Raw genomic sequence first — 14657 nt, 5'->3', positions numbered from 1 at the left:
TGTGAATTTTGCGTTTCAGTTCCTTGTTGGAGAACATCAAGTGGTGCAAAAAGTATTGGATCTATGTACAGTTGAACGCGCATTCAAAGGTTTAGAGAAGGTCAAAATACTGTAAAGGTTATAGTGCCATTTTACGTTTATCCTGAAATTTCCCTTTAAAACCCAATATACATTCACTTTTTGTGAATAGTGTAAATAGTAGACGATAGACTAAAATATGTAATTCATAAATTTAAATCCATTTTAATAACAACACAAACAATAATATACACAATTTTACACAATAAAAGAAAAGAAAACGACCAAAATAAAAATATTTGAAATATCTTTCAATATTGCTTTTATTTGACCTCAACAGAAAAAGTAGGAAGCAGTGCGAAAAATTACACTGCGAACTTAAAGTTGTACATTCTTGAGAATAAAGTAATATCCTTTTTTTTTTTTTTTTTTTTAAAAGATTAAATTCGTAATATTACAAGAATTAATAAATATCTTTTTGGGGGAAAAAATAATATTTTATTCGTTATACTGTGAGCGTGACGTAGTAGTCTTTGACCTACATTTTGTGAAGGAGTGATTTGTCTCCCTCTAGTGGACGACTTACTCAACCACACCATCAGTGATTGCTCTCTAACGGTTGCATTGCAAGCTCCAGCTTGATACTATTCGAAGGGTGGTTAAAAAAAAAAAAAAGCAAGCAGAAGACGTCCACTCCACTGCGTTTGCCGGCGTCAGCATCCGTATGACGTTGCGTCAGGTCTTTCTCGACTTCCGGTCCTGCCGCGGCTAACCCACCGAGGTCCACCACCATGGAGGTGAACCGGGATGAGGCGGAACGGTGCATCGACATCGCCGCCGCGGCGCTGGGCAGCGAGCAGCCGGACAAGGCGAAGAGGTTCCTGGAGAAGGCCCAGAGGCTCTTCCCCACCGAGAAGGCGAGGGGTGAGTCCAGCCTGCCAGCATTTGAACGCATCACCTGCTTTTTTGCAAGGATGTGTGTGTGCACATGCAGTATGATGTTGATGTACAGTATGGGGGTGGGGGTGGGGGTGCTTTGGAATGGTGAATTGCAAAGCTAAAGTGGCTCAGAACAACATCGCAAGCAATGGAATACCTTCAACACACGAATACAGTATTAAAAAAATAATAATAATTCATGTATCAATTATAGTGCTTGAACACTAGGTCATTTGGAACAATTCAGTGGGAAAGTGCATAAAATAATCTTCTAAATAAAGTCGTCTTTCTTGCTCACAGATCTCCGAATAAGAGGTAAAGTGTGCTCGCTTCAAGTTGTTTATTTGTCACCCCAAGTTATAGTTAACTGTAAATGTGACACATACAAAATGATTCAACATTTTATATTAAAAGGTTCGAATCTGGGCTACGGCCTTCCTGTGTGTAGTTTGCATGTTCTCCGCGTGCGTGAAATGAAAATTGAGTGTTGTATTTTGATATTGGGTAAATAGGTTGGTGAATCCTGCTCTAAATTGTCCATATAGGTGTGAATGGTCGTTTTTCTATATGTGATTGGCTGGCGACCAGTCCAGGGTGTAAAGTCAGCTGGAATAGGCTTCAAATGGATGGATATTTAAACACCAAAATGTTCAACTAAACCATATAATTTCATCTAGTGAAAGTTAGCTAGCTTCATGATAACATATAATGAGAAATGTCCTTGACAGGCTAACATAAATTAGCATGTGTGTCACGGCAATTATAAATCTTCAACCAACTGTTACTTTAACACACACTGAGCAGCAATGCATACAAAAAGAGGATACAACAATGCTCACAGGCATTTATTCTCTCTCCACGGGCTTTTTTTTCCTTCTTTTTTTTACGAACCTACGCTCCATTATTCGCTGAACTATTCTATTTTTTAATTTTTTATGAAACACCCTTAGATACCACAAGATGGTGCCAAAGTCCTGTCTAAAATAAAAGTAGTCCATTTCTAGTATTTTCTGGGGAGAGATTTGGTGGGAAATTGGACAACAAACGTCGACAGATGCCATTATTATTATTTGTCCTTAGTGCTGCTGGAGCTCATCACGAAGAATGGCTTCACGCCCAGACAAGGCGCACACGCGGACCTGAATGGAGACTCAGGACCTCGACTACGACAGAACCAAAGTGACCGTAGCAGACCCGAAGAGAAACCCGCAGATACCTCAAAGTCCTACACCGCAGAGCAGGTGGATGCTGTGCGAAGGTATCTTATATATCTAAGAATTAATAAGATACTAAAATGATAAATAAAAAATATATATAATGGATTTGTACAAATAGCTTCAAATGATAATAAAAAATAAATAACAAAGCATTTCGCTTACCGAATCCCTGTGTTGTCGGTGCAGGATCAAGCAATGCAAAGACTTCTACGAGATCCTTGGCGTGCAGAAGGACGCGTCTGAGGACGAACTCAAAAGATCTTACCGCAAGCTGGCGTTAAAATTCCACCCGGATAAGAATCACGCTCCCGGTGCCACGGAGGCGTTTAAAGGTAACTTTCATTGAAAGCTGTTTGAGCATTTATTTGATATTCTTGATATCATCCCTGATATCCAGCTTAAGGTCCATATACTCGTACGCTCTAGGTCTTAACTAGTAAGGCAATTCAACGCACTAGTAGAATGTCTTACTAGTAAAGTTTTTTTTCCACTACAGTGGAGCCCCTCATACTCGTGGTAAAACACCCGCGGATTCACCAATTCCCAAATATTTTTTTCCATTTTTTTTCTCTTTTCATTTTTTTCATGTTTTTGTTAATTTTTCTTTTGGTTTTCTTTCTTTTTGGGAGGGCGACCAATCCCCAAAATGCTTATCAAGAATATTGGCGGTTTAAACAAACATGAATAAATGCAATTATCCGCGAATGTTCGCTATTCGGCCCATTTCCTATCCTCCGCAAATGGCGGGGGTGCACTGTGCTGCCTTTCAGTACGGTATGACATTTCTGCACACAAGTAGGACAACTTTGGCATACTACAAAATAGTAGAACAACATGGTCATGTCACTAGTAGTACCAATAGCACGCAGTTGTCAACTAGTGCGCAGTTTGAGTCCAGGAGCTGACTAGTCCGCGCCTACTAGTTGGCTTTAGTAACATACATGTTACTACCGCATCACAGTAGTTTATTAGAAAGGCTTAATTGTGTCCTAGTGGGCTAAAAGTTGCAATACTAGTGGAAAAATGTCACTTGTAAGACACAGCTATTCTACTAGTGTGCTGACTTCTGAATTATCTTACTAGTAAGGACAAAGAGCTTGTTACGACTTTGACCTTAAACTGAATATCAAGGACACTGAATAAATGGCTTTCTATGAATGTTGCTCTGCCAGAACGAGTAGAATCACCTGATTCAAATGTCGTTTTTTGTTTTGTTTTGTTTTGTTTTTTTGTCAACGAGCAGCTATTGGGAACGCGTACGGCGTGCTGAGCAATGCCAACAAACGACGACAGTACGACGCGTGCGGCGAGGAGAGGCGGCATCCTTCCCAACAGGCGGACGCAAACTTTGATGCGGATATTTCCCCCGAGGACCTTTTCAACATGTTCTTTGGAGGAGGAACCCCGGCGAGTGCGTCTCACCGCGCGCGGCGTTCAAATGACGAAATGACGTCAACTGGTTATTCATTCGACTTGTTTGGTTATTTAGGCAGTAACCAAGCGCACACAAATGGGAGGATGCGTCACCAGAGACCGCCTAGAAGAGAGCGACCGCGAGACGTGAGTTGTCCCACAGCCATTCGCCGCTTTAGCCACCAGAGAGAGTCATTGAGTCATGTTACTGTGACGCTTTACTGGGTTTGTTTTCCCTCTTAGAAATCAGACAATTACAGTGAACCCCTGTTTAAGGCAGGATAGGGTTTTTTTGTTTTTGTTTTTTTTGTGCAAAATAGAGTGCTGACTTTTAATTTTGACGTTTGAGATATGATTCATGGACTTTAATGCACTTTTGTTACCAGGGTTGAAAACAGAAGTGGCAAAATGCGAATGAATCCGTAGACACAGATATTTTTGATGATGGAATGTCGAAATCTCTTATACCGCTACTTTGATTCAGGCTGCAACTGTATCTGTAAAAAAAACCTGGTACTTTAACTCACATCTTAGTAGGGGATCTTCTCTGCCTCTTCTTGCTTCTTAATCACGCTTGGTCGGTCAAGGAACGAATTAAATCAAAGTACCTCTGTACCTCCGAATGTTTTAGGCTTTCATACTTTTTATTGGACAGCGACATTATGCATTTTGCCTCAAAGTCATTGCTGAGATAATCATTGATGTATTTTCCTCAGGGAGGCCTCGCCCTCTTCGTGCAGGTTATACCCATCCTCATTCTGGTTATTGTGTCGGCCCTCAGTCAAATCATGGTCAAGAGCCCCGCCTACAGCCTCAGCTATCGCCCGTGAGTTAAAAAACAACGACAACAAAAGCACTATAGTTACTCCCAGAATCGTCGCAGCGTAGCTCCCTGACACTTTGTCACGTGTCAGGTCGGCGGGCCACACGCAGAAGAGGCTGACGGAGAACCTGAAGGTGGCGTACTACGTGGCTGAGCACTTCTCCAAAGACGTCAGCGACGGGAATATGAAGCGCTTGGAGCAGACAGTGGAGGATGATTACATCTCCAACCTGCGCAACAACTGCTGGAAGGAGAAACAGCAAAGTATGTGGTGAACTCGATAGGCCTGGAAGCAGGTTGAGCCGCCAGGTTCATAATTGTCATTTTTCTTGGAGGAGGAGGATTGTCATTTGTTAGTATGTATATCGTTACTTGTCACGTTAGCTACCGCGAAGAAAACCATTTTATTAAACTGCAAAAACAACCAAGCGATTACCATCAATCAGTGGCTAAATCTCATAGAATATATTGCTTTACAGAAAATATCAGCAGAACAAAAAAAAAATCAATTCCACATATACGTAGATAGCTGGTCACCTTTCCTCAACATGCTAAATCGAGACTCTTGATTCCGTTGCCTGAGTAGGGTTCCATTTGACAATAGTGTGAAAGTAAACAATGGAATTCTATATTCTTTGTTGTTTCATTATTATTCTCTTTATTTCTTTTTTTTTTTCACACATTTAAATCGGTTTGCATGGTGAAAAGACGCATGCATGCTGTGGGGATCTTCTCCTCTTGTCCCTGTGTTTTGCCACACAAAAAGTCAAATTTTTTTCCCCACAATTCTACTGTAACTATTTTCCCTTGACTGGTTTGTATTCTCTCATGGGCAGAGGAAGGCATGTTGTACCGAGCACGCTATTTCGGTGACACGGATCTGTACCAGCGGGCGCAGAGAGCTCGGACGCCGAGCTGCGCCAAGCTGTCCGAGATCAGCGCCTCCTTTCACGGCTGAGGTCGCGTCGCCTCCCTCCTGTATCGCGAGCACTGTAAGTATCTATGGACAGCTTACTTACACTATACGCTTGTTCAATTAACTTATTTTAAGGAAGGAAAGAAGGGAGGTAGGGAAGGATGAAGGGAAGCAGTGGTGGAAGGAAGTAGGTATGAACAAAAGGAAGGATTGAAGGGAGAATGGAAGGACAGAAGAAGCAAGAAAGGAAGGACAGAAAGAAGAATGGGAGGAAGACGAGAAGGAAGGAAGGGAAGTATGAAAGGAAAGGCTGTAGAAACCCAAGCCACAACCAGAGGAGTAATTCATGCCGACTGGATGATTGTTTGATCGATGATTGTTTTATGCTGGATAAGAAGAAAACAAATTGTGATCGTGAATACCTTTTTATAATTGCTTTATTCTTTGTTTAGGTCCCTTCTAGACCGACCTGCCTGTAAATAGATAAGCTTACCCCCCCGAAGACGACATGCAACAAGACAAAGCGGCTCCCGCTAAACCGGTTTAGAGTGACGAAGCAACGGGATATGGGTGAGGATGAGCGACAAGACATCAAATTGTATTTCATAAGCCTGCGGCAGCGGACATCTTTTGATTTTGGTGTCGAATCGACGGGCAAAAAGTTCGGGCATTCGGCTTCGGTTGCCCCTTTGAAGTAACCCTTTGAATCTATGCAGAAACAATGTGAAAAACACAACCACGCCTCGTCCGTAACCTCACATTCGCCGTCGTTCATGTCTCGTCCGCAGTACTGTGCAAAAGTCACAGATCCCCTCGAAGGATGCGCTCACGTGGGTTGCGGGTGGATTTTTAATGGCTCGTAGATTGTCAAAGTTGTCAATTAACTCCCTAATTTATCCCTAACCCCTAACCCTACCCTTTAACCAGTGGTGGTCCTAGCTTGAAAGGGGCCCTGTCCGAGCCCACCCTTTGGCACCCCACCACCAACGACCCGCACGCACACACTCACACACATACACACTGTCTCTTTTCGCAACTGTTCGGCAGAAGGCGATTCTACAAGGGGGTGCAAATTCCCCATACAAACGCCAATGATTTACATGTCATGATTGCCGATCGAAAAACCACATAGAATGTTTTTTTTTCCACGTGGTCTGGCATTAACAACAGAGCTGCCTCGCTGAAAGCGACAGCTGGTGGGTTCTCGTAGCAAACAAGCAGCTGTGCCCCAGCGTTTGGAAACATTTCACCACAAAATGAGACCAGTAGCTCGGTCACTTGCAAAATATGAAAGTCTATCCTCAAATATAATAAATGCACTCCCTGTCTGGAAAGGCACAAGCTAACGCTAGGTGACAAACTTGTGACAGAGAAAATATACGGAATATACTGTTGCGTCTACTTAAATGAGGACATGAGGATCAACAACCTGTTTATTGTGAAAATGAAAAAATGTAAAACAGAAAAAAAAAAACATCAAACTAGCTTTTCACTCAGCGCTTTAGAAATTTACTGTCGCTGAGAAGAAGGTAATTTTAAAAAAAACACAATACTTCCTTGTTTATAGTGTGTTTTCAAGTATTATTTCGGTTGAGAAAAAACAAAAAAACTATTATCAATCACACTTGAAACTGTTGCCACCATGTTTTTACTGTACGTGCGATACGGGGGAGGGGGGGGGGAAAGTACAATAAAAAGTGGAAATGCTCAACAACGACGTGGCCGCTTTGTGTTTCGGAGCTGAACAAACAGACTTAAAGCAAAGCGCCCGGTCAGCACTTTTTCAAGGCCGCAGCTGGGAATAGCGGCCCCCGCACGTGCACGTTACTGGGCCGACGTGCAGCATGTGCTTGGCAGGAAGTGCAGTGTCATGTTCGCAAAAAGGCCTTCCTCCTTTTTTTTTTTTTAGTGTGTGTGTCGCCGGGCAGACTTTATCAACCTCCCGTCTCTGATCGCAGAACCTGTCCAATTCATGCAAAATTACACTTTTGATTTATGTTTTTTTCCACTTTGTAGATGCATGCGACAGGTGGCCATACTTTGGGTGAAGCTCATTGGCCATTTTCATTAGGGACACCTGCACAAGCTAATGACTGCATTGTATCAATTTACGAGCCGTATCTAATATTTTTACCATTACCATAATTTGGGGGTTTTACTTCATAATAATATAACGAATATATACATTTATTGAGTAAACAGACTAAACAAGTTTATTCAATTTTCTGTATTTCTAAATAAATGTATTTATAGATTTATGCTATTATGAAGTACGCAAAAACAAACACAAAATTATGTTTTTTTGAAATATTTCATTTTTTTAATATTTTGATTGAGCTGTAAAGGAATTGCTTTGAAAAAAACATGTTTCAATTTATTAGAATTTTTGTCATTAAAAGTCAAATGTATGCCAATCATTTTTCTGGGGTTTAATTTTTATTATTTGTCTCTTTTATTTCAGTGAATCACCCATTAAAATGAAGTCAATTATTATTATTTTTTAATATAAGACATCATTCATACCTTTACCAAAATGACTTAATTTGCTTTTGTTTTATATGGTATGTGCCTAAACTATTAGTTTTTATATTTATAATTTGTAAATACATATCAAAATGCTTCAATGAGTGCTCTCTCGCGCTCTATATAATATATGTGTGTGTGTATATACTGTATGCATGTACACATATACTGTGTATATGTATACATACATATATACAGTATATGAATATACATGTATTATTATTTGTCTTTTTATTTCAGTGAATGACACAATTTAAGTGAATTAAAAAATAAGACATTCATACATTCAGCAAAATGACCTTTTTTTTTTCTTTTGTTTTTACATGGCATATGTGCCTGAAATATTAAAATTTTCAGATTAAAAATTCTAAATATATATATATACACACACACACATATGCACCCAGTGCCTCATAAAGGATGGAATATTAAAAAAATAAAAATAAACCCTACATCATAAGTGTCTCTCTCTCTCTCTCCAAAACCATTGATACTTTGCAGGAAAAACCACCAGGACTCAACTTGTTAAAAAAATAATTTATTTTTTTTTGCAGCTGTGAAAATACAAAAGCAAAACAAAACGTGCAAACAAAGTGCAATGTCATATGAGTATTTGAATATCAAATAAATAATTGTCCACAGAGGTATGGAATGACGTTTGACTAGAAGCTGTTATGTCAAATGATGTAGTTTTTGTGTGTGTTTGTTTTCATCTCATAACCGTATAGCTGTAGCTGCCATTTGGGCGGTTTCCATAGAAACTGAGGTACACACTTGCTTGAGAATGCTTCGCTTGTACCATAGTGACATCATTCGTTGTTAGGTTACAGTCATCTTCAACATTCCTCAATCAGCAGCTCCTCGGAACAGTACAGTTTCTTCTTAATGACGCGGAATCCGGTGCTCAGCTTGATAGCTTGCCTCCCCGCCGGCGATCTGGAGCTAAAAAGTCCTTGGATCTTAGGCCACAGCCCGCCAGACTCCAACCTCAGCACCAGAGTCAGCTGAAAGGTGGGCACCAGGTAGGGGTCCGCGGAGAGCTGCGCCACGCTCTCGCACTGCGGCCCCCGCTCCACGCACAGGTCCACCAGGGCGCCGCGCAGGCCGCACGGCTCGCTGGCCGCCAGGTGCAGGAGCTCGCCCCCGATGCGCTCCAGGAGGCGGTCGGGGATGAGGAGCTTGGCGCAGCGCAGGGCGCACGTCGAGTCCTTGGCCTCGCGTAGGCTGCGCTCGATCAGCTGCACCACCTCCTTCAGGATGGCCGCCTCCGTGGGGTCGTAGAAGAGGTCCTCCTCAGACACCTCGGACACTGTTGGGATCGGAAGGATCACGACGATTAGAACTCAGTCAGGTTGGCGGGCTCGTTTGCGTGTGAGCGCGTGTTGTGGCCTACAGCAGCTCCTTTGCGAGTGTTCTCATTTGGTATTTGCGTGTTTGACTTCAGCCTGTCCATCTAATTTGTCCAGGGCCTTTAGACTCAGTCGTGCTAACCAATGCAACTTAAACCAGATTTGCAATGGGACTATTTCTTTGACCAATCACATTTCAAGTTTGCCTCAGAGGGACGCATTTTTCAGTCTTCTGACTGGTTGGTCGGAGCAACGTAAAGTAACAAAATAGGTCTGTAGCGATTTGCATGCATTGATAAAATTCTTTTTTTTTTTAATGTTCTTTTCATGTTATTAGATAATTGTTGATTCTGAACTGCTGCAGTTGATGTACATGGAACAGCTTTGCTGTTATATATATATATATATATATATAGTATTGATAGTTTCTATAATTCTGATGTGATCGTAGTGGTATTAAGGTTGATTAAGTCGATTACACCCCCCCGAAGGCGCAGTTGCCAAATACGAGGCCCGCCGCTCGTTTTTTACCCACCGGAGTCCGAAAGGTCGCTCCTGCTGCTGTTGTTGGACCTGGACTCCATGCTGTCGGTCAGCTTTTGCACCAGATTGCCCCACGACAGCCTCCTGGGGCTGCTGTCCACCGGAGACGGGGGCGAGCTGCCAGTTTGCACGCTTGCGGAACTCGAATGCATCGTCTGTGTCAAAGAAAGAGGGCGACAAAACAAGCCGATGAGAAGACTGTTGACTTTGCAGAGAGGGTTAACAAAGAAACTTGAGCACAAAGTACATCATTTTTGTACGGAGCGCTCAAGACGTGGTGGGGAAATGTGACTTGTGGCCAGAATATAGATATAACAAGCTAACAAAATGCTTATTTGTGGCCATGAAATACTAAATTGTGGCCACGGGTAACTGTGGCTGCACACAAAAATACAAGTGGATTATAATAATGATCATTTCATAAATATCATTCCACAATTTAATTTCCCCTTCCCCCCATGTCATGTCTGGGCCTTCGTACTTTTCCTTTTTTTTCTCTCTCCTACAGTGTTCGGAAAGTCACCGTGGAGTCATTGTGCATTTAACAGATTTTTTTTTTATTAACAGACATGATAGGAACGGGGGGGGGGGGGGGTACAGTGCAAATGAATAAAATGCGAAATATACAGCTCTGGAGAAGAGTTAGGAAAGGGAAAAAAATAAATCAACATATTGGACCTTTTGGGGTATTTTGATAATTTTTCATTAGCTATCAATTAACGCTCTAAATGACAACGTGGAATTTGGGCATTATGTTGTCAGTTGTTTCAACCAACATAGAGCTATAAATTGCAAAATCAGATTAACTGATCATCTTGGAGTGGTCTCTTATTTTATTTTTTTTAGAGCTATACAATAAAAAGAAACAGGAATTAGAAAAATGCACAGTGACTTTCCGGACAAAGTGTAATCAAATGTCAGCATCGAAGTCCTTACCTTTAACGACAAAAGCAAAAAATGTCAGTGATTCGAAGCTTTATTGTCTGCAAAAAGCAACCATCGGACAACTTCCTGCTTCTCTCGCGTAGTCGTCCAGCAGCTGTCGAAAAGCTCTGCTGCTCCGGCATCCCCCGCAACAATGTTTATATAGTGTCTCTCAGGCCACGCCCTTTCGTCCGACCAGCCAGCCAATCAAAAAGACGAGGCACGTCGACCACGCCCCCGAGCTCGAGCTTGCCTGGTAACACGCCAGCAGTGAACAAAAAAGAAGAAAAAAAAGGGGGGCTAATGTTGAAAAGCAGACCCCCGCTGCTGTGGAAATGTACAGAGACTTGCCCGGGCTTGTTGGGAGCATATATTAAAAAAATATTTTGTTTTATATTCAAGCGAGGGGGAACATTAAATGACTAAAAGTCGCTATCTGGTTAAGCTGGTCGCATATTCTGTTTGGCTGCAAAGGTATGACATCACCTGTTTTGCTCCTAAAGCATTACATCACATTTTTTTCTGCTGCAGAGCCTCGAAAACAACACTGCAGCAGCAGCAGGAGCAGCAAGCAAGCAAGCATCTCCCTAAAATGACAATTAAACGCTCTGAATATGCACGACGTCGCACTTTCTTTGTGTTCATGATGCACACGACCATAAGTACAATATACATTTATATTATCCAGACGTCTCAATTTGCAGTCGTTCAAATGTGACTTTAGAAGTGTTGTATATTCATTTATTAAACATTCTACATACAGATGGTGTAAAGTTGCACATAATTGCACTCCACTCTATAGCAGCGGTGGGAAGTAACTAAGTACAAATTGGTTACAGGTATCTGCACTTCTACTTCAATGCAGTGTGAGCAGTCAAGTAATAATAAATCAGTTTACAGAAAATGAAGGCAGCCTATAATGGCGCTCTGACATTATTACTCAGTAGACCTAGACGGACTAGTGTTGCGATTCTCCAACTTTTTACACCAAGTACCACCTAAAAAAAAAAAAATACAAGTAAAACCATCATGACCAACATTAAAATATAATAGTGTAGTAGGCCCGAGTGTTCTTCAAAAAAACCAAGACAGAGGTTTAAGTACACTACCAGTCAAACGTTTGGGGACATTTCTCTGTTGTTGCTTGAGAAAGTGTTTCCAAACTTTTGACTGGTAGTGTATAGTTAATATTATCGTAAACGTAAACTGTAACATTATACACGGTTTGAACATTAACAGTTCGAGTTATTATATATTATAATTATAAACTCTGCTTAAATAGTACTCAACTGCACATAAATGTATTGTACATAAAAGAAAAAAAAAATCGTACCTAAATAAAAGTTGAAAAACATTGGATAAAAAAAATGAAATACAACTAAACTGTACTTCGGCAGTGATTCTTTCCTGTACCACCAAAGGGAATCTGTGTACCACTAGAGGTACTGGTACCACACTTTTGAGAATCACTAGACTAGTACATGTAAAATGTTTGTGCAAAAATCAGGTCATTCTAAGAAATCTCATGTATACATTTATGAAATCATTCGGTATTTTGTCAAACATAAAGTTAAATGCTACACGATACCAGTCCAAAGACAGCGGTACAATATTATTTCTTATGCTAGCTTCTATTGGTGTATTTGAATATTTGCATGTTGTTATTTGCTGTATATTGTGTATCCGGTTGTTGTAATATGCACACGTTTACAATTTATTATTGTTATTATTTCTAGGTTTCAAGGGGAATTAGAAATGATTATTCGTACATATTATGCATAGCAACACATTTTCCGTTTCATCTGTCTGTCTGTATTCTACGAGACAGGATGTTCTCCGTCAATGTGTACCAATGACGTTTTACCAATCAGCTGATTGGTAAAAACAAAAACAAAAAAAACATGTTTTGCTGCTCCTCGATGCCATAAAGATGACACTCGCAGCTGATTTGTTTGTTATGAATTGCGCACGGGGTAGCACAACGGTCAAGTGGTTTGCATGCCCGCCTCACATTTCTGAGGTTTTGAGTCTCTGCCTTCCTTTGGGGAGTTTGCATCGTCCCACGTTCCGAAAACATGCATGTTCGATTCATTGAAGACTTGAAATTGACCATCGGTGTGAATGTGAGTGGGAATGTTTGTTTGTCTATATGTGCCCCGTGATTGACTGGTGACCAGTCTCGGGTCAGCCGGGATAGGTGAGATGGAAGTTGTGCATGCACGGCGTTAGGTTGCAAAAGAGGAAGTTGTTTGTGTGTGAGGAAGTTGGGAACTGTACTTCGGCGGTTACACGTGAGTGGGAGTGGCTGTCTAAACAAGACAAACACCGCAAAGCACACTGTGTTCCAATAGGGAGCGAGGGGGGCTGGCCCACGTCTTACAGTGTGTGGCGGGGCCTATTGGCGACCCCCCAAGAAAATGTAGGTCAATCTTTTCCTAGAATTGGTGGTCGTATTTCTTTATATCTTTTTTTTTGTTTTTGGTACTCTGCTTTCTTATACTTCTTCACTCAACATTATGGCTTTTCTGTTTGACTGTTTTTAAACATTTGTTTTTTTAATCATTGCTTTTTAGGTGAGTTTATATTATATAAAGTATATATTTAAAAATATATATAGAGTTTATAATAGTCACTGATAGTGTAGTGGTACACTCGCCTGACTTTGGTGCAGGCAGCGTGGGTTCAGTTCCCACTCAGTGACAGAGTGAATGTGAGTGCGAATGGTTGTCCGTGTCTACATGTGCCCTGCGACTGACTGGCGACCAGTTCAGGGTGTAGTCCGCCTTTCGCCTGAAGTCAGCTGGGATAGGCTCCAGTGTCCCGCGACCCTAACCAGGATAAGTGGTGTTGAAAATGGATGGATGGATGGTTTATATATATTTTTTTTCTTCCACCGCATCAGAGGGGTCTCATTGTTCAAACGTATCAATGAGAATGGTGCAAAAGAATTTCCAAGGAATTAAATATTCCGTCATCATCAAGTGGAGAAAGTATGGCACAACCGTGATATGACCAAGAACTGAATGTCCCCCCAAAATAGATGAAAAGATGAGAAGCAAACCGGTCAGTGAGGCTGCCAAGAGGCCGACACAACATTGAAGGAGCTGCCTGCTGTCTGGCAAGTACTGGCTGTTCAGCACATGTGACAACAATCTCCCATCTTCTTCATATGTCTGGGCTATGGGGTAGGCTTGCAAGACAGAAACCTTATCTTACCAAGAAAAACATAGCAACCCTGGCTACATTTTGACAGTTTGCACAAATACACCTGAAATCTCCCAAACGCATGTGGAAAAAATGCTCTGATTAAACCAGGGTTATACTTTTTGGCCACAATTCCAAAGGGTATGTTTGGCATGAACACAACACTGATTATCACTAAAAGAACATAATACCTAAAATAAGGCACAGTTTTTGCAGAATCATGCTTTGGAGCTATTTTTCTTCAGCTGGACCTGGGGGCTGAAAAGGCAGAGGGAATTGTGAACAGTTCCTAATACCAGTCAGTGTTAGCACAAAACCTTCAGAAAGAAAAAGAATGTCAAGAAAAGCCTACTAGAACATCTGAACTTCACTTGGAGTTGATCAGATACACTCAAAATGGTGGTAGGTGTGCACGGACCCGCCATTTAACATGAGTTTAAATGTGATTGGTTCATTCTGAACACAGCCACATCCCAGTCGTCAGCGGATGTGCACACTTGTGCAACCCCATTATTCCAGTTCATTTTACTTCACCTCTCGAAAATATATATATTTTTTCTTCATTTGAGTTGACTGAGTACGGGTTATAGGTCACGTTAATGATGGAAACAGTTTTGAAATGATTTATCTTGATCTCATTTTAACCTGGCATTTGAACAGGGGTGTGTAGACTTTTTATAGCAACTGTAAATTATGCATAGTACAAATAAATAACTACATACACACAAATGTTTTAACATTTTGAAATAAAACGCTTTTATATATTTCATTTTTTTTTCTCATATACA

The 14657-nt window shown here is 41.2% G+C and overlaps 2 protein-coding genes across 2 annotated transcripts; one reads left to right on the top strand and one right to left on the bottom strand.

The window, feature by feature from the left end:
* The first annotated feature begins 620 nt into the window (after positions 1 to 620).
* On the top strand, positions 621 to 7719 carry dnajb12b (DnaJ heat shock protein family (Hsp40) member B12b). The gene is made up of 9 exons (XM_061705985.1): positions 621 to 942; positions 2038 to 2215; positions 2361 to 2506; positions 3418 to 3585; positions 3664 to 3734; positions 4304 to 4413; positions 4502 to 4674; positions 5247 to 5402; positions 5779 to 7719. The coding sequence occupies exons 1-8, from the start codon at positions 810 to 812 to the stop codon at positions 5366 to 5368; spliced, it is 1101 nt and encodes a 366-aa protein (XP_061561969.1). The 5' UTR covers positions 621 to 809; the 3' UTR covers positions 5369 to 5402; positions 5779 to 7719.
* Positions 7720 to 8371: 652 nt separating this feature from the next.
* Positions 8372 to 10821, bottom strand: ddit4 (DNA-damage-inducible transcript 4). Its single transcript, XM_061706043.1, has 3 exons — positions 10678 to 10821; positions 9734 to 9896; positions 8372 to 9158 (listed from the first exon to the last, which is right to left on the bottom strand). Exons 2-3 carry the CDS (start codon positions 9891 to 9893, stop codon positions 8686 to 8688), a joined length of 633 nt encoding a protein of 210 aa, XP_061562027.1. The 5' UTR covers positions 9894 to 9896; positions 10678 to 10821; the 3' UTR covers positions 8372 to 8685.
* Positions 10822 to 14657: the final 3836 nt, after the last annotated feature.

The sequence above is a fragment of the Phycodurus eques genome, chromosome 19, assembly GCF_024500275.1.
Source record: "Phycodurus eques isolate BA_2022a chromosome 19, UOR_Pequ_1.1, whole genome shotgun sequence".
Taxonomy (NCBI): Eukaryota; Metazoa; Chordata; class Actinopteri; order Syngnathiformes; family Syngnathidae; genus Phycodurus; species Phycodurus eques.
This window is presented reverse-complemented; position numbering and strand designations above follow the sequence as displayed.

What these genes read in the sequence shown, in the direction of transcription:
- dnajb12b (XM_061705985.1), top strand. Translation starts at nt 810, where the DNA reads ATGGAGGTGAACCGGGATGAGGCGGAACGGTGCATCGACATCGCCGCC. An exon ending in TGCCACGGAGGCGTTTAAAG is followed by an intron (nt 2,507 to 3,417) that starts GTAACTTTCATT and finishes GTCAACGAGCAG; the next exon opens with CTATTGGGAACGCGTACGGC. An exon ending in TACAGCCTCAGCTATCGCCC is followed by an intron (nt 4,414 to 4,501) that starts GTGAGTTAAAAA and finishes GTCACGTGTCAG; the next exon opens with GTCGGCGGGCCACACGCAGA.
- ddit4 (XM_061706043.1), bottom strand. Translation starts at nt 9,893, where the DNA reads ATGCATTCGAGTTCCGCAAGCGTGCAAACTGGCAGCTCGCCCCCGTCT. An exon ending in GAGCGACCTTTCGGACTCCG is followed by an intron (nt 9,159 to 9,733) that starts GTGGGTAAAAAA and finishes CGATCCCAACAG; the next exon opens with TGTCCGAGGTGTCTGAGGAG.